The 25084-nt window shown below is 33.1% G+C and overlaps 1 protein-coding gene across 1 annotated transcript in view; it reads right to left on the bottom strand.

Moving 5' to 3' along the window:
- Positions 1 to 25084, bottom strand: part of LOC146530685 (interference hedgehog-like) — a 51910-nt gene that overhangs the window by 3849 nt on the left and 22977 nt on the right. The window contains exons 2-14 of the mRNA XM_085199301.1: positions 21008 to 21070; positions 14042 to 14274; positions 12678 to 12869; positions 11876 to 12048; positions 11208 to 11406; positions 10673 to 10889; positions 8485 to 8615; positions 8319 to 8406; positions 8041 to 8147; positions 7474 to 7592; positions 6134 to 6290; positions 4482 to 4682; positions 2711 to 2894 (exon numbers count right to left, since the gene is read on the bottom strand). Coding sequence (XP_085055427.1) covers positions 2711 to 2894; positions 4482 to 4682; positions 6134 to 6290; positions 7474 to 7592; positions 8041 to 8147; positions 8319 to 8406; positions 8485 to 8615; positions 10673 to 10889; positions 11208 to 11406; positions 11876 to 12048; positions 12678 to 12869; positions 14042 to 14274; positions 21008 to 21065 — 2059 coding nt within the window. The 5' untranslated portion in view covers positions 21066 to 21070. The remainder of the gene's footprint in view (positions 1 to 2710; positions 2895 to 4481; positions 4683 to 6133; positions 6291 to 7473; positions 7593 to 8040; positions 8148 to 8318; positions 8407 to 8484; positions 8616 to 10672; positions 10890 to 11207; positions 11407 to 11875; positions 12049 to 12677; positions 12870 to 14041; positions 14275 to 21007; positions 21071 to 25084) is intronic.

Here is a 25084-nt window from a genome sequence, read left to right on the forward strand (position 1 = left end):
CTAATTTAAATCTAATTCTCTAATTTAAATATAATTCAGGCTACGAAATTTGGAGATCCTCGATTTCCCAATTATAACAATTCCGTTCGTCACTTTCCGCCAAATTCTTGAGATTTTCAGTAGCGAACTCAGTGCCGCACTTTGCCTCGTTACCAGAGTAATAATAAATATTATGTTCTCTCGAGTGGGAATCGAACCCATAACTTGTGGCCCTGCCTGATACGACACGTTATAAACTTTATAGTTTTAAAGTATTATTTTTATACAATAACAATGACTAAAACAATTTTATTTACAAATTTAAAAAATAAAATATTAAAATTAAACTTTAACAACATCCCCTATACAAATATAACAAACACCGCATATTTTCTTAAACTAAATATATTAATTTCGAAGGAAAATCTCAACAATATTCCCGAGGGAAACTGGAACGGAGCAAGACTCGCTTGAAATGTCTCGAAACTGAACGAGCCAGTCGCGAGCACTAAACAAAAGAAGTGAAGCGTTAGAGGTCAATAGCTACGAGAGCGATATCGTCGCCTATAAACCGCTGCCCCCATTGCTTGCTACTTGACGCTTTATGACGTCTATTTTGGTTAGCTTTACGACACAGATTTGGTATTCTTTTTCAATGATATACATAAAATTTATTATAATAATATATATAAGGGGTTTATCATTTTGTGATCGTAAAACGTTGGGTTACTTTAATGGATAAGTAAATATTTTGTGTATATTTTTGTTATTTTTATAGTAGGATGGAAGGGATATTTAGGGGTTATTTTAAAAATTATAGTTTTAGATAAAAAAATATTCGAAAAAATTTACCTATATCATTTATTTGTTTGCGTTGCATAAGTACCTGCTTGTTACTTAAAGAAGCAAACGAATAAATAAAAATAATATATTTTCATATTAATTACGAAAATAATAAAACAAAATATGTCAAGTTTGGGTATTTTCATGTAACATACTTTACTTTACTTATTACATGATCGCATCCATTAGGGAAGTTGTCATTTCAAAATTTGATTAACAACTGAAAACAATAACCAAATATAAAATAAGATTGAGCAGAATAGCCAAAAAATACAATGAAATAAATAATTGTAAAATGTCTCCTCTTGTCATCGGACAGGTTTAATGTCAATATTTTATTTTATTTGCCTTAAAATAGATTTTGATCTGCAACATAGTACATCCCTATTAATGTGAACAAACTTCAAATGAATATGCTTTCACAAATATAATTTAATAAACAAATAAACAATTTACAGAGTTATTCAAACGCAATCGTTTTACCGCAATCATTTAATTAACAAACATTGCCAACAGCGAGTTATATTAAACTAAAAAGTAAAGTAAATACGGATGTTTATATTTATTTTCCGGAAGAATGAAAATCTCATAATACTTGAACGTGTATAAAACACGTCCGTTTGTTACCGTCCAATCGTTCGTTCACCGATACACATTCGTTCTTCCGGACGTTTATTACCGCCGGCGTCGTGCGTCGCTCGTTTCTTTATTCATTCATTCGCTCGCTCCGTCGGTTATGAAATACCAATATGGCGGCCGATTAATAATTGACACAAAAGCTTCGGGCGCGTAAAGTGATTTACATCGCTTTAGCGACAGAGTTATGGATCGGATACAACAGATACCTACCGAATCCAATTGGAACGCTAATAAACTTACGATGAATGGTTACGTAGTCTGTAGCGTGTTTTTAATTGCGTTATGTGTGGTCCAGCCATTTTTTTTTAAATATATTGTTGCATTTTTACTTTAGTAAATCGTTATCAGCTGTGTAAAGGTGGCTTAAAAGGTTTTACTAAAGATTCTATAATATATTTTGTGTTTGACTTATTAAAAAAATGTTTATTTTAACAACGATTAACTATTTCTTATGGACTCAATACAAGTTTTCGTAAAATGTGACGGTATAGTATGAAACTTGAAAGGAAAACTTTTGCCAACAGTAGTAACGCTCTAATTTCTGCAGTAACAATACGAACAGCTCCAAAAGTTCCCGCTATGATCACAGCTTTTATCTCAACCAACAATCCTAGCTCGAAACAAGCGACAATCCGTGGAAAGTTATATTTTTATTAGTATTTAGTTGGTAAATGGTAATATTTAGAATAGAAATAGGGACACGGCGGGAAATATTTATTTTTGTGTTGTTTTTGTGGGCACCGCAACGTTCCTCTGCTTTGCGGCTGACAACAGTGCCAGGAGTGCACTGTGAAGCACCCAATTAGCCGCGTACGGCCGCGGCGTTAGCTTACACGCGGCTTTCACGTTGCTTTGTTAAATTTGAAAATTACAAGTGTAATCGCATGCCCGCTGGAAATTTGGAAATTGGAATTTCTGTTTCTATATGGTCTAAATTCTAAACTCTAAAGCTAAGCACTATGTATGTTAATTGGATATTTTTGGTTGCTTCCTTTACTTTTTAGCTTCGTAGTAAAGTCTAATTGAATTTGTGTTATTCTCGTTTTCGTTTACAACTCGTACCTACTAGTGAGGCTTAAAATAGCATTTTAAAATTGTATATTATAAAAAATAAAAGTGTTGTTAATATGTAGAAAAATAAAGTCATATAAAATATTTACATACAAACTAGCAACACGCTCCGGGATTCGCTCGTATGTACTACACAATTATTTATTTTTTCATATGTTATTATCGCCCAGATACTCACTTCCCGGTTCCGGTCTCTTAGCACGTCGACATAGCAGCAATGTGACGATCAGTACAAGCAGCAAGGCCGCGCCGGCCGCCCCTCCCGCTGTGACCAGAGTTGGAGGACCACCACCAGTCTCTTCCTTTGCTGATGCTTCTGTGCTTGTACTTGCTGTGTTGGCCGCTCGCTGGGTTTTTACCATCTATTTAAGTATTAAGAAATATAATTATTTGTCAGTATAAGTATTTATTTTATAAAGTTATTTTACCTACTGTAGAACTAGGGAAAGTTTTAAATAAAATAAAATACAATATTATCTATGTTATTATTCAAACTAAGGTATGATTACCACTCGGGAACGAGTTGATTTTACACGTAATGCCTCGAAAAAATTTGGCGGAACGTTTGGATGGGAGGATGGATGGGACGTTAACATTAGGTTCCCTTTGCCTACCCTGCTATTTGCGGGATACAACGAGAAGCTGAAGCCATCTTAATTGTATATTTTTATAGTCAGTAAATATATTAAAAGTTTGGTCGTATTTACCAGTCTAGAGGCGGGCAACCATGAATGTTTAAATGTTCATTTCTAAAGTAGTCATAAAACAAGCGGATGCGACGCTATATGCAAATTACTCTTATGGGACAACCTAAGAATATTACCTTCCCGCCTACTTTAGTACAAAATAATATTATATACCTAAGTTATATTTGCAAGTTACCATTAAGAAATCCTATCCTACTAACATAAATATTAAAGTTTGTGAGGATGGATGTTTGTTCCAGTTTTACACAAAAACTACTGAACGGATTTAGATAAAATTTTATTTTACAATAATATACCTATTACATCAGAATAATACATAGGCTACAATTTACGTAAAGACTTTGTACGATTTCACCATAACAGGAAATATAAGCGGGCGAAACCGCGCGAGAGTTGCTAGCAACAAAATAAATTGACTAATCAATTTGTCTAAGGAAATAAAAAAAGACTATAACTAACAAATACGTTATATAGCAAACTAAGTCTACAGTACTAAAATTAGCTTTGCAATTTAATCAAGTTCGAGGGATTTTAGTATTATTAGACTAGACTGATGAACTGGTGTTCAATAACAATTAAATCCTTCGACACTGTAGAACAATTAAAAACCTGTAACGCATATATAAGCAGCTTGCAATATATAAAAATATACAATAAACTCAATCAACAATAAAATAATTTTATTTGGTAGTTGACTTTATGATTTTATTTTTCATGCTTTTTTAAAAAAATCTTTTTCGTGACACAGATGACATGTGGATGACACAAGATGATAGTTGTAGGGTCGAATCTAACTCAAAAATAGAAATCTATTTAATAGTACCTACAGCTGTTTCGTAGTATCGTTTGATGAAGTGCGGCGTTAAGTTCCGCAAACACGCAAAAACTTTATTACTTTAATGAACGCAATATAAGACGGATGTATTGGCAAATTAGCTTCAGTATTCACAAGAATTATTTGATAAGAGGCAATAAGCTCGATCGGTGCTTTGAATAGAGATATCTGAATTACCTCTCGCTATAGGATATAATTGAGAACTCAGTCGTACAACCAATTCATGTTTCGTACGGACTTTAATTTGCTGGCAATTTTATATAACGAATTAGAATAGAGGCCAGTCGTGGCGCAAGAACATAAATGTGGAGAAAAAAAGAGGAGAACAGCACGATTTGTAGCACTAAAGACTCTTTGAGTATCCTGCGACGAAAGATAACTGAACAAAAACAATAAGAACTGCTTACCAATCTAGTACTAAAATCTGAGGCAGCCTGAGAGTTGTAGGCTTGTATCTTCACTTCATAAGCGGTGTCTGACGCTAAGTGAGACAGGACCAGGCTGCGTGCGTCTGCACTCGCTACCACCTTCTCATACGCCCCCGCTGAAGACACCGCGCGATAGTACATGTAGAATCCATCAGCTTCCACTCCACCGTCACTGGTCCACTGTAGGGCGAAATTATAATCAAATAAGATATTTGATGATGCCTCCAGAATTCGGTTGGGAGTTGGGAACGGAAGTGTCTTAACAGTAAGTTCCAAGGTTCCCTTTGCTCACTGCCTGTTGTGTGCGAAATACAATGTGTCAATAATTAAAACTGACAAATATTAAAGTTAAGAAAACAAGTTAAAACACATACAAACCACTGATTTAACGGTATTCAATAGTTATTTAAACGATGAGTTAACATCAAATAATATATGGATTTAAACAAATAGGTTTAATCAGCAAATTGTTGTCGATATATGTACGTATAGTTTACATACACAAGTTAAACAGATCGTGTAAGCATATAACGATAGTCCGCTGCTAAATAAATATTTGGACATTTATTATCTGATCTTTTAAAATGAACAGTATTATAAATTCCATTTACTTAACAAATGAGAAGAAAGTGGAGAAAAAGTAATAATTTTCTTAAAGCATAATAAAATGAGGCCAGGAGGAAATTAATTATTTATTCATATTACTTGTTCTAATAAATAGGCAAAGCGCGGCGTTAAGTTCCAGCATTCATCACGTAATATCGAAAATAGAAATAAACTCGCACCTTTTTAAAAAAACTAGCTAACATAATAGTTTATATATACCTTTGTATAAATAAAATGAAGCCAATAGAAAGTGAGTTTGAATAAACAATAATATTATAAAAACGCATAAAATCGTTTTACTCTCTATTCTCCACTTAATTCTCAAAATGTTTTCCAAATAGGTTCAACAGTTCGTACTACTAAGAGCTTTAAAACGTAGTGCGGGCTTTATCCACAACATCCGTACAAATCCTAAATTTTAGTATCGAATAATCCAGTACAGAAATAGAAAATCCAAAATATGCTTTTATATAGTTGGTTTTACAGAATATTTATTACTAAAATTAAATTAATATCATTAAAAGCATTCATTTATTCAGACGGCAATCGTCATTTCCAAGTTCGTTGATTTTTATCAATTTACAATGAGCCGATCTAAGCTTTAAGGGGCTTCTGGTGATAGCAACCGAGAGCTTTTGGTAGAGGTATTTTTTATCATTTTAATTTGCTTATGTACCAAACTGATGAGTAAAACCATTTGGTATCTAACTATTGCGTTAATTATGACAATTCTACATAAAAAAATACTTAATATTTATCAATATTACTATACCTACTTAAACATATAAATACTATACTTATATAAATATACAGAAATATAAAAATATATAATGACATAAAGGAAACATGAAAAAGAAATTAAAAATAATAAAGGAAACGGAGAAGGCAATTTATCGTTCGTTTCCTACGAAATATCTAACATTTTGGTCGAGTGAATTAATCAAAATTATATTATGAAAATAACCTAGAGTAGTAAGTCAAACAAAAAAATATATAATTTATTGCTAAAAAAATATATAACTTACTGTCCAATTAATTTGCACGCTGTAAGGTGACAACGCAGAGGCCTTGTCGATGACAGGTGCCCGAGGACTTGGAAAACCTCCTTTTTGCAAGTAGAACTTGGCACTACTTTTACCTAATTTGTTGTCTTGATTTGAATATACGGCTGCTATTCGAAACCTATAAAATATTTTCATTTCACTATTAATTAATCAACAAATATCTTTATTAAATATTTTTGAATCGATAGGACTATATAAAATAAAACATTCATATAAATGATATTTCTTTATAATTTTATAAGAATTATTCGAAAAACTTAATACTTAAACTAACTTTTAGAAGATTTAATACTGAGTTCTGTACTTTCCTCCTAAAAAAAGAGATGAGCTTAAATTTTCACCAAGTTATATTTAAACCCCCAATCTTCTTGGATATAATTTATTAAAAAATATAACGTAGAAGCGTTCTAAATTTAAAGCATTTATATGTGGTTTTCACCCCCACAATGGTGAAATAAATAATAAATATCGCCCGTCTTTATAAGCCGCTCTCAACTCTGAGATCGATTTCGGGAACGATATATATATACTAAAATGTAGCTTTATAATTCACGGTGATTATATCCTCAAATACAATAGAAAGGAAATTTAATTATAAACACAAATAACGTTAGTATCTGAGTTTAAAAATAAATCAATTTACTTTCAAAATTGCGGTTTCGACAAATATTGGATTGTAATTAAATTTTCTTATTACATTTTAATTTAACTAGAATGGAAACAATAAATTATTTCGGAAATTCGCACAACAAATAAAACAAAAGCAAAGTAATTGGATTTATATAAATCATTTTACTATATATGTTAAATCGTAAAGAAAATAGAATTGAAATTATGTAATAATATTTTAATTAAAATAGGTAGGTGATATATAATGTCAAAACTAAGTTTTTTTTTATTTCAACTAAACACTACAGACATGCGTTCCGTACTTTTTATTTACTTTTCATAAAAACTAAGTTTACAATAAATATAAAACTTAATTTCGTAAATTGACATATGTATTGACATATCGTATGTATTAAATTAAATTATTCATATTATTCATATTAATTGAGTTTATAGTTTTTCTACTATTCCTATTAATTGAGTTTATAGTTTTTCTCTATAGCCGTAGGAAGCGCTGGTTGGATGTCGTGATGCAGGACATGAGAGCCAATGGTCTAACCACCGAGGACGCAAAAGACCGTGCAAAGTGGAGTAGGTAGAGTAGGAAGGCAGACCCTGGTAATAGCCGGGATTAATGCCAGGAAGAAGAAGGAGTTTTTCTACTATTATAAAGTGATTGAAATAATACATACTTGTAATATTTATCCGGAACCAGACCGTCGATTTGAAACGAATGAATGAATGCTGGTATATCATAGTTCTCTGTGTGCCATTGGGAATTTGGTGAATTCGTCATCTCCTTGTACTGAACCTGCAAAATATAATTAAAATTCAAATATTTCTAGCATTTCAAACTATTTAGCGCTCATATAGCAATTCATAAATGAAACTAACCGCAATTTCGCGTATAATATGAATATTTATTTAATGCCACAAAACGATGGATTCTACGTTGATAGGTCAAAATAATATGGCTTTAATTAAAAATATTTCATTTAGTTTATGTATGAAATATGCATGAATTTGGCATGTGCGTATTTCATTATTCGTATTAGTATTTATTAGAAGTGAATATACATTCACTTCTAATTAAAAAACAAGCTATTATAAAAAATATTTAGGTAACTTTTAATGAAACCATTCTCATTCCTCATTTTTCACCGAATTCTGGAGGCATTACGCGAGGCGACTGGCCTCTTGTGTGGCTTTACAAACAAATACTTTATATAAATGATCCTAATATATATTTAAATACTTGCCTTAAAGAATTGTATGGCAAGGCCCTGGTTGTCGTGAGTCCAGGACACCATCACACTCTCGTTGGATAATCTTGACACATTCGGACGAGACGGAGGTATCAAAAGCGCTGAGTAAGAAAATCTTATTTAGAAGGCTTTTATTTTAATAACGTAATAACTTTGCAGTCGGGTAAAAAATATTGTGTTTATCATTTTTACATGTACATATACATACTCTTTATTTCACTTAATACAATACATACTCGTATATGTATCTATGAAAATATTTATGTAGGTACCTTTATTTTTTCTAGAATTTTTCTTGCTGTGCCTTTTTGGAGGTTGTGACGGAATGTGCTGTGTTTTTGGTGTTTCAGCTGCGTAATCCTTTAAAAAAAACAATTGGAATGAACAATGATTCATACTTGTTTTTGAAAATAGAGGACATAAGAAAATAGACGTTACCTGATCCGATATCTGGACAGGCACCACAGTGAGGAGGGCCCCGTCATACGCGCAGCCCAGGTCGTTGCACGCGAAACACTGTACAATACCCGCATGGCGTTTTTCTACATGTTCGATCACCAACTCTGAATCTAAAAATATATACCATCAATTTAAAAAAATAAATACTAAAAACCGATATATATATATATGGAGATTTAAGCAATTGGCACTAGTCTTTCTATTAGACTATACTTGCAGTAGTATAGTACGCGACAGATTGCGGCTTCGATTCTCATTCCCGGAAATAAAATATATAACACGCTCTGGTGTCGTGGCAAAGCGCGGCGCTGTGCTCCGCCAATCAACATTTATTCAGAAAATAGGGAACGCAGTGTCTTAACACTGAATTCCTTCTTCCTATCCTGCTGTGTGCGGGACAGTGTAAAAAAAGCTTTCTGTTAATGATTCTGTAATCAGTTTCACGATTTACCGCGAATGTAACAAGGTAGGTTGAGAGAATCTAATGTCCAAACTCTCCGTCGAAATTCGAGATATTGCATTTATTCCTCTGCAGGGTGAACGAACCTACAATCACCGCGTTTATAGTCATTGCGCTTCAATAGCCTCGGACGGATGGATGAATGGAAAAAATACTAACTAAAATTAAATTTTGCTGAAGGACCAAAACATTACTCATCACGACATTACAGTTGTATATTTTTTAATTAAAAATTAACCGATATGGAGATTATTTAACATGTATGAATTGATTGGATTCATTAATATCGGCGGATTTACGTGGATTTGAGTAAAGAACTAATAGGATTGTCGTAAAATGTTTTTTATTTTTTTTTTCATAGCACTACTAACATAATTGTATAACCTTAGTTTCATTCAGTCCCTTGCTTTTGCCAAATATGTTAAAAAAAACTTTTTTTTGCGATTGTCATCCTCTGAGCGAAAAAATATATATAAAAATCTAACAGACATTGTATTTAAATCTACTCTATTATTTGTGGCAGTGAAAACAAATGAGTGAATATATGCTAACATTAATTAGGGAATACAAGCCATCGTAGCGCAGCAGCAGGTACAGTATGTGACAGTTTTGGGTTCGATTCCGACTCGGAGACGTGATTTAATTTCTTTTCCTCGCTCTGGCAACAAGAATAACATCATGTTCCGTCACTTTATACGCAAAGTATCGATAATTTTATGGAAAATAGGGGACAGACCTACCGTTCTATAAATACATACACATATATATATTATTTATTTTAAAGAATTAACAGGTTCCCTTATAGATTATTATAAAAAACATAATTAGAAACACTAAAATGTTTCGAGAAACGATGAAATAATTAATCACACGACGGCAAAGTTTTAACAATCATTTTCCGTATCGCTGTTGACAATGTTCTTTGTGAACGCATTATAGTCCATAGGTCAAAGGCTGAAACTTTTTAATTACTAAGAAAGCTTCAAAGTAAGAAGCTAGCTTGAAAATAAAGTTCAAATTTTATATAGCTGGAGATTTAAAATGAATATTTTTTTTTAGTGCACGTGGACTAAAGAGTTGTTACTCTTTCACCTCGTCCTCTATCAACAATCTTTATTCCATCATTCCTCAATCCTGGAGGTCTTTCTACTTTCTACGTGACCTTCCTCCCCTATCGTTGATTCTGGAGGAAAGGTCTATTGAGGCTTCCACTTGTCACTCTTACCATTCACGCTTGCTTCATAAAACAAAAATATATCCATAAGTTTAATTAATGTGAGGATGAAAACTATAAAATTATTCATTTTGATCTCAATAATATTATGGATTTCGTTTTCCATTCCAGTAAATTGGTTGATCTGCATATATTATTTCCCTCGTATTAATAATTAAATTAAAGTAATTATGACTTTACATATATAAAACCTTAAGCCCTATCAAATTGTCTATTTGTGATTATTTTTCTGTTAAACCTAAACCCAGTGTCATGTTATTTGAAATATTCAATTCAATATATTTCTAATGCATTCTGCATTTAGTATTTTAAAATGAAAATTGATGATTAAACAAATGTTAAGCCCTAAAAAGATGATAATAAGACGATTAGCCGTACGATTTTTTTAGAAAATATATACATTTCAACCTAGCGCCATACACACAGATCGACAAACATACAGACAGATGGACAAAGTGATTCTTTATACTAACCTGTAGCCTTAATTCCTTTTCCAGATTTAATGAGCTCAGCATTCAAAACCCAGTGGACGTCAGGCGGTGGTTGACCGTGAGGGGTCCCACATTCGATTCTCGCCTCGGATCCTTCCCTTACAGTGTCTTTGGAGGCAGAACCCTCCCAGTGGGGAGGTTGTAAAGCTAAAACTTTCCAAGACCGATGAATTCCACCTGCTGAACACGTGTATGCTCCCTGAAACATGTGTTTTTATCAATGGGCACATATTAATTAAATTTATATTAAATACTCGTATATAGAGTCTCTCGGTCTTGGCAACGTAAACGGGTAAACGCTACAGGTTGCGGGTTCGATTTTTACTCGAGGAAACGAAATATTTAATTTAGGTTGATTTTTATTTACACTATTTTTTACACTTATTTTTTATTATCCTTCATTTTTAGATTTTCTCATTTCTCTTTCTCGAGTCCATGTTATCTGATCTACGAAAGTCAAAATATAACATAACATGTACTTATTGTTAACCTAACACTATACTAAAGTAAAACTAACCTCATGTTCAACAGTAAAAGACTGTATCACCAACAGTTGAGAATGTTCCTGCAAATCATTTCCATTCCTAGTCCAAGTAACTCTTGGCGGCGGAGTACCCACCACGCCGCACCAAAGCCGTAACGCTTCGTCTGGGTGTACTGACACTGTTAGTACTTTCTTGTTTATAGTCCCCACATAATCTTCTGTTTCTAGAAATCTATTGGAAATTGTATGAATTAAGTTATTTATGATTAGTATTTCTGTTTGCTATTTTTTTTATTTGTGCAATTTTATTATATATTTATTTATAATTATAGATAGATCATAACTTCAAAGTAAGAAAGGATTCTGTAATAGTAATAAAAAAATAGATATTAGTAAATATAAGATAACCTATTAACTTAATGATTACCTTAAGTTAATAGGTTAAGTAAAGTAGGCAGGAAGAAACCTCGAGAATTCGGCGTAAAATGAGGAACGGAGTGTCTTAAAAAAAGTCATTAAAAATTGAGGTTGATGTGACATTCAAGAACATAACATTTCGAACAACGAATTTATTTTTACTTCTAAGAACAATGTATTAAATACAAATATACATTTCTGAAAAAAAATATAACGTTAAGAAAAAGAAAATTAGTTTTTGCGTAAGAAATATACAGAAGACAATTTTAATTCATAATCCTCACCTAATTCCTCCTCGACCTTCATGCTGTACATTCAAATAAGTGGTCTCCGGTAAGTCGATGGATTTCTCGCTGATATCATTAGTTGCTGTACACCCATACGTGCCGCTGTCTTCCTTTGTCGCGTTACGTATGACAAGTACTCCATTAGGAACATCTAGATTTTTTCTTGAGCCCTAGAAATAATACAAAACATGAATATATTGTAAACTAAAACTAGAGCTACTTTTCTAATATATCAATATATTTTTAATAATTTCTCACTAATTCATTATAAATATAATATTTTCAGTTGTTTGCGAAAGTAAATTGGCACGCCTTCAGTGAAACCACATCGAATCTCATATGAGTAAATACAATATTAGTTAACATTTAATTAAGAGGATTAATAGTCAAATGTTACCTTTTAAACATTAATGAAGGAATACCACAATCATTAAAATTTTAACCAAAGGGATGAAAGTCTTTCGTTCGTCAATAACTGTAATAATATTTTTTAATATTTATACTAGACTAGCGACTCAAACGCGGCTTCGCCTGCTTAAACTTATTGTTATATACTATACAAAATGTTTACATAATATGCAACCTATATGTTATACTGATATTTATAAGCTATATTACTGTAAAATGCCTTCTAAATCCGTTCATTAGTTTTTGAGTAAAAATGGAACAAACATCCATCTTCACAAACGTTCACATTTATAATATGAGTAGGATTAAAACGAAATATTAAGTTACTTTTACTTATTCATATAAATATTTATCATATAAATTATATGTGGAAATACAAATATATAAATACCTTAGTTTCTTTCCACCAATTCAGTCTCGCAGGTGGTTCAGACAAGGGTTCCTTACAATGCAGTACCACTGTGTTATATAACGGGGCTGTTATTATACGTTTTTCTGGAGTATTCCTGCTGAGGTCCACCTTAGCGATGGCTAGACGAGCAGGTATAGACACTAAGCTGATTGCTCCATACCACACTACGCACTATAAAAAATATATCATTTTTAAAGTATCTCAAGGTATATTTTCAAGCAATCTCGCATATAGCCAGGTAGGTAAAAGGAAAAATAGTACTACGACACTGCGATCACAACTTTCCGCTGAACTTTATATTTGAGTGTCGAAACTCAACGCCAAGCTTTGCCGTCTTACTACAGCGAAAAAAATGAAAATATTATTTTTATATAATGTTTAAATATATACCTACTAACTCCAACATCTTCATGAATATTTCAAGCTAGTGTAAATTTATTACAGTATTATTTATTAATATATTAAAATTATATTTTTATTCGTTATCTCACCAGGTTACCACAGTAAGGTTCTATCTTAAATGGAATTGCATAAATTTGTCACATTTATATTTGTGATGTTTCATATCGTTTCATACATTTTTGTATGCAACCAGAAGATAACCAACTTGAGGTCAATCTTGGCGGCGGAGCACAAAAGTGTGACTGTAATCGCGACAGATTGTAGGTTCGATTTCCAGTCGAGGAAAAGAAATTATTTTTTTCATTTCCTGTCTCTGGTACTGAGGCATAGCGCGGCGTTGAGTTCTGCCACTCAACACGCAATTCCAATCTACAACAATCACTCACAAAATCTTTCAGCTTTGCAACGTATGTCACGTTTGTCCACGGTTAACCTTATAAAAGACAAAAATATCCTTGCAGTGTTTAAAAAAGACTTCGAAGGATTCCAAAGAATCTTACGTTTTTCTTACAACGTTTGTCCTTTACGTACCATTCATATCTAACATACATTCAGCTAATTATGACTAAAAACTAAAACTAAACTACACATACAACTTTTAATTGTTTGTAGTTTTTATAAGGATTCCCAACAGGAAATATTTTCAGCAGGCCATTCTTTTCGTCTTATATTGAATCAATAGTATTAAAAGTCATTCTCAGAATCGATTTTAATTTGTGGTAACATTCATTGGCTTCTGTTCGCACAGCACCGAAATATTTAATCAAAAACAGCCATATTCTCACGTGAAATAATTAATTAATAGATTCTATAATCAATGACAAACAAGGGCGAATTTGAACACAGGTTATCATAACACCGACAATTTAAGGTAAAATTATATTTTTTTTTATTCTTAGCAAAATTAAAAGTAAAGAAAAATAGAAGGCTCCTTAAATTACCTGATAAAAGGCAGTAACCATGTCAGGTTCCACCTGGACGACCAACCGCGTAGACATGTTTTCCTTGACGCTAGTAGCGTTGATGTCACGCCAGTGGCTCCACTGCTCGTTGTCTGGTCTCCATCTCCACGTGAGCCTTTCACCAGGAACTCTGACTGAGCATTCGAAGGTTACTTCATCACCCACCGGCGCTGTCACCGATTCAGGGTATTTATCGAACTCCATGTCGATTTCTGTGAGAAAAAGAAAATTTCTTTAATAGTTAAATTTTCAATGAATCTTTCATATTTTCAAGTTAAAATATTTATAGCTTGGACTTGTCAACCGTGTGACAAAATATTAATGGAATTATTTAATACCGCTTTTATAAAACTCATTTTTATTATTTACCCCCCCGAAATACAATAATAAAAACTAGGTAATAAAATGGACCTAGGATTTCAAACTATAATCGATAACTATAAATAAGTATATCAGTTTTAGGGTTAAAACACTCCGTTCCCCACTTTCTGCCAATTTTTTGTGGCATTGCGTGTTGAGTGGCGGATCTCAACGGCGGGCGGGACTTGGTGCCAGAGGGAAGAAATGAAAATATTAATAAATAATAATTCATTCCTTCAATTGGGGATCGAACCCAGAACCGTCGCGTTACAGTCCTCATTAATATTGCAATAAAATGTTTAATATATCAACATAAATAATTTGGGATCACGTATTTTAACTGTTAAATACTTATAGCCTATTTGGTCCCGTTAGATTAAATAATTATCATAACAATAAAAATAAAGCGAGTGAGCTTTATCACCTTTAATTATAGCCGAGCTCTAAACGAAACAGTATGAAAAATATAAACATATAGTTTTTGTTTGCATTCCACTAGTCCTACGGCCAGTGAGACATACCTTGGCGTCCTTGAAGCGCAAGACCAGAGTATTGAAATGTGAATGACGCATTTCGACTGTCGCATAGTCTATATTTAGTACTAAGATTCAAATCTTAAAGGCCTGCCGCCGTGACTGTAAAGGCTATGGGTTCGATTTCCATTCGAGGAACACGCAATGCCTAAAGAGTTCGCCGCAAAATTGGAAACGGACGTGCCCTAATGGGAACTGATGGACTGTCATAACACTAGGTTCCCAGGTTCCCTCTACCTACCTCTACCCCACTATGTGCAGGATAAAGCGTGAAGCTATAAAAATATTAAATCTTAGAGCTTATAGCTTATTTGTCTACAAGATCCAATGTAGTACTTACGTCGTTTTAAATCTAAGAATACTATTATCAGATAAATCTCGAAGCAAATAGCAACGACCGTTTGGAATATTCAAAGCATTTTAACATATTTATCTCTACGTCGGATCACTGTTCAAGAATAATTTCATCGTGGGATTTATTTTTCTGATTCATTTTTCATATTATTTTTAATACCTACATAATAACTTGTATTACTATTACCTAATTTATAATTCGAGGCCGTCGTAGCGCAGCGGCACAAGGGTGTGACTATAACGCGACGGTTGTGGCTTCGATTCCCACTCGAGGAAGTGAAATATTTATTTACGTTTATATTTCCATTTCTTCGCTCTGGTGTCGGGACAAAGGGCGTCGTTGAGTTCTGCCACTCGACACGCAATGACTACAGAATTCGGCAGAAAGTGGGGAATGGAGTGTCTAAACACTAGGTTCCCTATACCCACTTTTACTTTATGGCTACTAATTTTATTTATTTAATTGATTTATTGTTCTAGTGGGAATCAAATCCACAACCTATCACGCTTATAGACACACGCATATGCTCCTACGACCTCATCTTTAATGTAATTATTAGAAATTCAACTTTAGATACTTTTTTTCTCAATTTGAGAGACTATAACAATAAATGGATTGAACTGAAAAAGATACAGCAAACGTTAAGGCTATTAACATTTGCTATAAAATAAACATTAAAGAAAACAGACGGCAATTCATTCTTAAATAAAACGTAAAAAGCTTATTTTATTTTGTAATATTATTTTACACCGCACTTTACAATCGAGTCGAAATAAAAACTCATCTTTTGAAAGAATTACGAGCGCTCCTAATTTAGCTAAATGGTTCTGTCCATCAGTGTAATTATAGCTGTTTCTTAATATACCGTGTTCAGCTGTAGCTGGTGTACCAAATTATTAGTAGATTATTTATTCTTTATTTATTTCATTTATATAAAAAATATGTTAAATTTTATCAAAATTGCATGACCGTAACCGAAGCCTTCGGAATAGGAAAACAACGTAAATTGTTATTTTTTATACTTTTTGCCAGAGGTTAAGTTAACACTAGGTTCCACTTTCCGCCTTCCCTATTGTATCCCGGAGGATACAGGGTGAAGCTGATTTAAGTTTTTATTCAAATAAATCTGTTACTTGGTTTATTTTATTGTATTGTCTCATTTGTTAAAATACTTATAAGTAAAAATGTATATTTATGACAATTTCAAAGTCTATGAGTAATTTAACTTCAAATGTAATTTGATTTAACTTAACATCATGCATCAATTTAAGCAATACGTAGGACAACACGGAGTGTCCTAACACTTCGTTCTTTCCAATACATCCAAAAAAATAGGAGATACACAAAATAAAATCGCTAGTTAGCACATAATGATAAAACCCAATAAAGGAGACAGTGTAACGAGTTACCGTGAAATTGCTGCATAAGAAAACACAAACACACTCATGCACACACAAACACACTACACACACGCACACACACAAACACACATGTTGAAAGATACACAAAAAACTATCTATAAACATAGTACACCCACACGCACATATTAGAGGTTTCGAAGTTCCCGGTCGCATTCACAAGTTTTTTTTTTTGAGATCCGTAAGTAGCTTAACAAATAATCCTCGCGCCTTTTATATACAGTATTTTTATTTCAATCTTGTACGTATATATACAAATTTATTTGTCGATGTTTTATATAAAAGTCTGGTATTTCTTAAGTTGTAATACTTATTTCTCTTTATTCTAACTTTTTTATTCTTTCTAAACCATTACATTACTTAAATATTGATATTTAAAAAAAAACATTTCACTCAATCAACAAAATATTTATATACGAGTAAATATTTGTCTATTCCTTAAGATTATAATCTTAATATAATTTTTACACAAAAAGTACTAAAATAGTGGAAATATATTAAATGTATTATTTATTTTTTTCTATAAATGTATAAAATCCACATCCAAAAATATAAAATACACCATCTTTAACTCCACAGCATCACCTCTATATCAAACTAAAAGCTGTTAATTTGACAACATACTAACTAAACATTAAGTATAACTTTATTAATACATCAGTTTACTGAAAACTGGTTTTGAGACCGAGCCGTGAAGCATACTCGTATCTCCACACTTATCTACGGAACCTGCTACTGTATTAGTGTTCTTTATTTGCCCGACAATAAATGAGCTGTCAGTGTGTGCGCGACTACCTGCCGCATCCGCCGGGAGCGTCGCGGACCAATTCAAATACAAAAAATCTGGTCAAGTGCGTTTAGTGCCTATTTAAATTAGGTTCTGGTAGCTTTACGGCATATCCCATAGCAGGGTCGGCAGAGGGAACCTAGGAACCTAGTGTTAAGACAGTTCATTCCTCATAAAGTTCCGTAAGTTACGTTCCCCACATTAGGTTCCGTGATTATAGTGATATAGGATTATTGTAATGCTTTTCATTTAATGGGAAATTTTATATACACGTCAATATTTTTATTTAACGTCTAAATTTCTTATTTTCTTTAACTAAATAAATCTTTAAATTAAGTTTTTGGTGGTTTCACTCCAGTCTTAATAATTCTATTCAGATAAATTTTATTCGGGGTGACAAAAGTTTCTACACGTTGTCTTATCAGTCTAAAGAAATTCTGTTTCAAAAGCATTGAAGAAAGTTGAAGAGTTAGTTTAGTTGAATACGCTAATCTGAGGAACTAGCGACTCGAATTAACAATTTATTTTTGTTTTGGATTTCCCCATTTAATTTCATTCATTGGCTACAGGAAGGCTGTACCTGCGGTCAGAGTCACCTCAGGCACTTAGAATGTGTCATACTACACTTTAAGACACTTCCGTTCCCCAGTTCCCGCCGAAGAGGAGACATTGCGTGTTGAGCTGCGGAACTCAACGCCGCGCTTTGCCTCGATACCAATTAAAATATTAAATATTTCATTTCGTCGAGTGGGAATCAAACCCAAAGCCTGTCGCGTTTACAGTCACATGCTCGTGCCCCTGGGCCACGTCTGGCCTCATTTTTCCCATTTCTACGAAAAAGGCATATACTTATATAAGAAACAGTTTAAAATAAAAAGGATCTTCTTTAAAATTATATAATACGAAAAAAAACTCGTTTCAAGCCACAGCATCCTAAAATAACAAATTATACTCTATTTACCACTTCAAAATACACAGCCGCTACACTGACAGGCGTAAAGGAACGCACCCGAGTCCGCGCGGCAATGGACCGCGCGGCATTCGAAAGTAACAAGAGATAGTTATCGAAGGGACAGACGGAGCCATCAATCTATTAGGATCAAACACACTGATTGTGTTGGCAATTAATTTTAATGAATAAACAAATGGTGCTCACGTGAATTATTCGTTTGTAAGAATTTTATGTATTAGAAACCAATATATTTTGGTTGTTTTTTTTATTTTTACGGTTCCGTACCTTTTAAAAAAGGAACCCTTATAACATTAGTTGTTTGTCCAAATTTAGTATTAAAGGTTGTGTTGTTCTGCAACACGTTACCTGTTAGTTCTGCAACACGTTAAATGCCTTAAAAATTCAACAGAAAGTGGAGAACGCCAGTATTTTAGTGGAGAACGGCGTGGCGTAACACTAAGTTCCCAGTTTCCTTCTGCCTACTCTTCTATGTACGGGATTTGGCGTAAAGCTAAAACCAAATTATTTTTCCGCTCTGCTAAGACAAAGCGCAGCGTAGCACCACTGAAAACACTATGTAGATTTGGGGCGTTGAGAACGGAGTATTCGGACACTCTCTCCTTGAAGAAAGTATAATATCCAATAGTTGGTGGATTACTTGAATATTCCTGGCTTATTCCAGCACATGTCTCCAGACTAAGTTATTCTACTTTAGTTTATCTTATTCGATAAAATTGCTCGCTCACTATAGCACTATAGCATAGATAAGATGTTAATTAAAAATGCGTAAAGTGGCCGCCCTATTAGCATTTCCACATTAATATTTCTACAATATATATCTACATATATGTATATTTTTGTTCTTTTTTTTTTTTATGGAAAAAGGACAAGGCAAACGAGCGTTCGGGTCACCTGATGATGATCACCGCTGCCCACGACCCCGTGCAGCACCAGAGGAGCTACAGGTGCGTTGCCGGCCTTTGAGGTGGAGATAGACGCGCTTTTTGAAGGTACCCATATCGTACCGACCTGGAAACACTGCCGCGGGTAGGCTATTCCACAGTTCGGTGGCGCGTGGAAGGAAATTCCTACGAAACCGCACAGTAATGGAGTGCCACGCATCCAGATGGTGTGGATGATATTTAAGTTTGTGACGTTTTCATTCATTATTCAATTCAACGCACACAAAACTATTTTAATTAGAGATTTTTGACAATTAGAGAGCTTTGTAAAAATATACAAATTTTCATATTACAATTAGCCCCCTTGGATTTGAACCGACAACCAAATTAAGTGATAATTATATAGTTACATACCTACTAGCTGTCCTACAAAAACGTCGTAATTAGGCCTGCGTTTAAAAAGCATGAAAATTGCTTTGAACTTTATAACTGACGGTAGTTAACAAATAATTTTAAAGCAATCAACATTCCTCATAGGAATTGAAGAGAACCAAAGGTTTTTATCATTATAATTAAAATCCAGTCTGCCTTAACGCACCCGCCGACTTCATTCCAGTTTTAATTCAAAAATCTAATTAGAGGGCGTCTTGTGCCCCTGAGCCAACGATTATACTGTAACGCGGTAGTTGCGTGTTCGATCCCCACACGAGGGAGTGATTTTTTATTTATTCATATTTTCATTTCTTCGCTGTGACATCAATGCAAAAACCAGACGTTCAGTTCCGCCATCCCACACGCAATGTCTTCAGAATTTGGGGGATGTAATGGAGAACGGAATGTCTCAACACTAAGTTTTACTCTGTCTAAATGCTATACGGGGGATAAAGCGTGGAGCTGGTAAAAAAAATAATCAGACAGCTTTTTCCAGGACCTACAAAATTGCAAATAATTTCTGCGATCAAAACTTTTACTTTAATTAAGTTTTGTAACAACGTCATAGACAAAGAGAAGCTAGTGTCAAAGGAGTCATTTAATGTTTTCGATCCATATAATATGTAGTTTCTTAAAGTGTCAATATCGTTATACAAAAGGCGTCGTAGCGCAGGTGCACTGTAAGCCCGAGGGTTGTGGTTTCTATTACCACTTGAGAAATAAAATATTTATATTAATTTCTTCGCTCTGGTAACGAAGCAAAGCGCGGCGTTCAGTTCCGCCATTTAGCAATCTATAGCCTTGATGCAAATGCATAGCGTCTGACTGTAAAAATGTTGTGGATTCGTTGAGTTTCGCCGTTCAACATGCAATGTTTCAAAAAAAGAACGGAAAGTGGGGACGGAGTGTCTTAACACTAAGCTCACACTAATCGCTATAAGCAGGTGTCAGGGAAAAGATAATTATGTACACTTGAAAGGTACTTTAAACAAATACATTTAAAGAAATTGTAGAGAAAATTTCTAGTACTTGGCAAATACGTATTAGATATTTACGTAATAAAATTTATATTAAGCATATGGATCATACTATCTAGCTAATAAAAACTAATATTTGTTTATTTTCTCATTAAGATGCAATTATATTTTCAAATCTTCAATTAAAGTTATATATTTTATGTATTAAGTATTATAATGCTATACACACCTGCTATCACGGGCACGATAACCACGACGACCACGTGAAATAGCCACATCATCACCATGTTTCCTGTAAAATAAAAAATAAAAATAATTAAACATATGCGAAGAAATCTAAATAGTAACGTAGGAAGTACGTGTGCAGGACAAACGCGATTTTTCCGCTTCATTCCGGAATTAAAAGCAATATAGGTTGCTTTGCTGATCCAGAATTCCTCTAGACTTTCTCTTTCCTCTCAGAGCTTATATGCTGACCCAGATCTTCAATTTTTCAATGAAAGTCCCATAAAAATCGGTTCAGCAATCATAAAAATACTCATATTAACAATAATAGTTTGATATTTGAGACAAGTAAAAACTAATTGCTAAGTAAAAAGACATCAACAATATCTTATATTGATTTAACGGTATAAACAGTGTATCTCAGGTAATTGATTCCGAGCTTGAAGTGCTTCGAGGTGAAGGTGGAGATAATAAATATTTAATTTCCAGCACTTTGCAATCTAAAATAAATGTGGAAAGTTAGCTACGATAAAATCTAAATAGAATTTGTTATTGCTAATGCTAACTAAGTAAACTCCTCTTTATATCCAGTTACAATTCTAAACAAGTAAAATGTTTTGTCATCCTTAATGATACAATAGAGAAAAAATATCGTTTAAATATATGTTCAATATATGTAGAGCACGTTATGGCGCAAGGACACAGCAACTAACTATAAGCGCGAGGGTTTCGAGTTCGATTCTCGCTTGAGGGAATCGTTTTCATTCAAACGTGTATAAAAATAAAAATTACAACAAAACAAGAGAACGTACAATAGTGCTATGCTTTTTAATGCAAATTATTTTCGTCCTAAATATTTATATTTAAGTACAAGTCGTGGCGTAGCGGTGTGACTGTAATGCGAATTAATACTATAATAACTTAAGTGGAGAACGTAGTGCCTTAACACTAGGTTCTCTCTGTCTACATTGATGTATGCGAGATTCAGCGTGAAGCTACTATCACTAGTCAAAATCCCAAGCAGATTTTGTATTCTAATTAATGAATATTTGATATATTCATGTATTCGTCATTATAATTGCCTATATATTCACGAGCGAGCTTTATTACTCATGATAAAAGTATGTAAGTATGACTCACCGCGCGCTATGCACAGTTTTTGTATCTAGATCCACCTGAGATCTATCGTATAACCAATTTAAAAAATCGAAATTTTAATCAAATTGTAAGCGGTCTACATTTGAAGAAGATATTTAAAAACTTAAAATTATGTTTAAAAAAACAAAAAGTTGAAAATGAAATGTCAGCGACATATAAATATGTTATTACAGAGATTATATATTGTCCTCGTAGTTTTTTTTCACAGTGTCACCTGTATTCCGCATGTAAAAAGATAGAGTGAATCAAATGTTAAAACACTCCGTTCTACTCTTTCCGACAAATTCCTCAAGACATTGCGCGATGAGTGACGGAACCCAACGCTGTACTAGAATATATTTAACAGTGAAATATCAATTTTTAAATCAATTATTATATTAATTTCAACATATTCTTCTTCGGGAATTACATAAAAAATTACAACAGAATTACATACATCGGTACTTTTACCTATATTTAGTGTAAAGTTTAATCTAGAACATTTAAACATGCCTAGACCAAATATTAGTGCAAAGCCGCAATATTAATTCGATACTAAATCATAATCATATCATTATCACATGTTCTATTAATTGAATGCATAATTAATTCTTTAGCTGTTCTGTTCGCATTATGCGAATGTAAATGAACTAATAATTTAGCGATAACAACAAAACTTATATTTGTAACATTTAGCCAATATATGTTATTAGAGCTTAATATTAATATTTTATTATGATTTCAAAATGTAGACATAATTGAGATAAAATAAATTGGTCAAGTGAGAGTCGGGGTTGCCCGCAGGATTTTAGGACTTTAGATCAACGTGAATTACAAATCGTTAAAGTTGAGACACTTAAGTTATTGTTTGCGTATTTACTTTCATTACACTCGTATAAAATTAAATACAAACAAACATTATGTTTCTTTTTCTGATATATAAATTTTCATGTTTCTGTATATTTTCTTTGTTAATATTGTAACAGGAACGCGAAGTACTCTATAGGTTTTCGGTACGCGCCAATTTCAGAGAAAAATATGATAAAATCAATCCATAAAAAAGATGATGGAATCAATCCATTTATATTATATTTTGGAGCTTCTCGTTTCGCAAAATATTTGATTTAATTAATATTTGAAACATTTTATTTTTATTGAAAATGTAAAATCGATCGATCGAAAATGTGAATATTTTGCAATGACGTTTCCATTAAGAGTTATTAAAATAATGTTTACTTTTCATCGTACGATGTTTACAACGAAATTGATGAAATTTAGCATGGTAAAAGATTATAAACATAAATACAATAACGATATGAATTTAGATTATTTTTTTTCTATACTTTAGCAAACGTAGACCCGACAAAAAATGAACCCATTGTTTTGATATACGGAACCCTTAAGAATCTATTGAACATTACTTAAATATTCTTTTACATTCTTTTACATTCTTTTACATTCTTTTACATTTAAATATTCATTTACATACATTTAACCGACTGAGGCCATTGTGACGCTGTGGGTCTGTGTTTAAGCAAACGCTATATTATGGTTGTAGATTCAATCCCATCTGGAATAAATTTGAAGGGATTTTACTTTGGTAAGTCAAAGTACAACATGATCGAGAAGGGAATTTCTTAACACTTAGGCCTGTACACCAACCCAGCTATACCAAAAACGTGAAGAGCTTTATCCCGCATAGGCACGTCTTCCAATATACTACTTTTCAGCTTTATACTAATAACATCACGTCACTAAACGCTGCAAGAAAATGAAATGGATGGCAAAAGAAGTGGAAAATACACAACATATAAACAAAAACATAAATATATGAAATTACAGCCTCGTATGTGTCGCAGCTGGGCGCCGCAAGAACTTGTACAGTGAGTTGCAATGGGGAAAGCTCCGTTAACCAGCTAATACGTTAATCGGTATTATCGATATATCTTAGGAACTTATTGGCAAGTTAAATGGTAATTTACATTTAAATCATGTGCCTGAGCGTGTGACTGAAACGCAACGGCTGTGGATTCAATTCCTATTCGGGAGAATGAAAAAAAAATAACAACAACCGCTACTTGTAACTCATCCACTTCCACTGGTTGGCTGGAAGAAATCTTTTACAGAGATAAGTCCACCTTTGTGAACTAAATGTTTTTTATTGTTTTCTTATGTATATTTCGTGGAATAAAGAATATTATATAACAATTATATTTGAAATATTTCATGCTATACTTCATTATTTACCGTGGTTGCATAAAACTCAAGCACTTTGCCCCTTTATCAATTATTAAATGAAAATGTTAAATATTTCTTTTTCCCAAGTGAAAATCGAACCCATAACCAGTCGCTTTTACAGTCAAACGGTTCTGCTTCTGCACCACGATTAGACCGACCACGAAAGCTTAAAATTGTAAAAGTATGTAAAAAATTACATATTTATAAAATTTCGAGCTTACAAAGAAATCTTGAAAATGACGATCTTAGAAAGATCAGAAGAAACATTGCGTCAGCAATTGGGGTGGCCGAAAACTGTACTATATTCCGGCAAGGCGAGTCTTTACAACGAGAAGCAAAAGAAAGTGGACTGTATTTTGTGAAATTCTGTGTAAAATACCGAGTCTTGCAATCACCCATCTACGTTGTACCTTCAAGCTCTTCTAGCGTAGGAAATGTTCTCGTTTCTCAGAATTGGTCAGAAAGTGAGGAACGGAGTGTCTTAACACTAGATTCCCTCTGCCTATCCTGCTCAGTGCGTAATACAGCGTGAAGCTGATTTTATTAAAGTGAAATTATTAAAGAAACATTTAATTGTCATCGTATGGTTTTTGTTCTAAAATTAATGAAATCTAGCATGATAAAAAAATATAGACATAAATTATTCACGTAACTTGTATAAATAAATATAACTATGCAATTGAAACTCTCAAATACAATACAATAC

Source organism: Heliconius melpomene, chromosome 16, assembly GCF_056956725.1.
Source record: "Heliconius melpomene rosina isolate 202511_hmr_F chromosome 16, ASM5695672v1, whole genome shotgun sequence".
Classification (NCBI taxonomy): Eukaryota; Metazoa; Arthropoda; class Insecta; order Lepidoptera; family Nymphalidae; genus Heliconius; species Heliconius melpomene.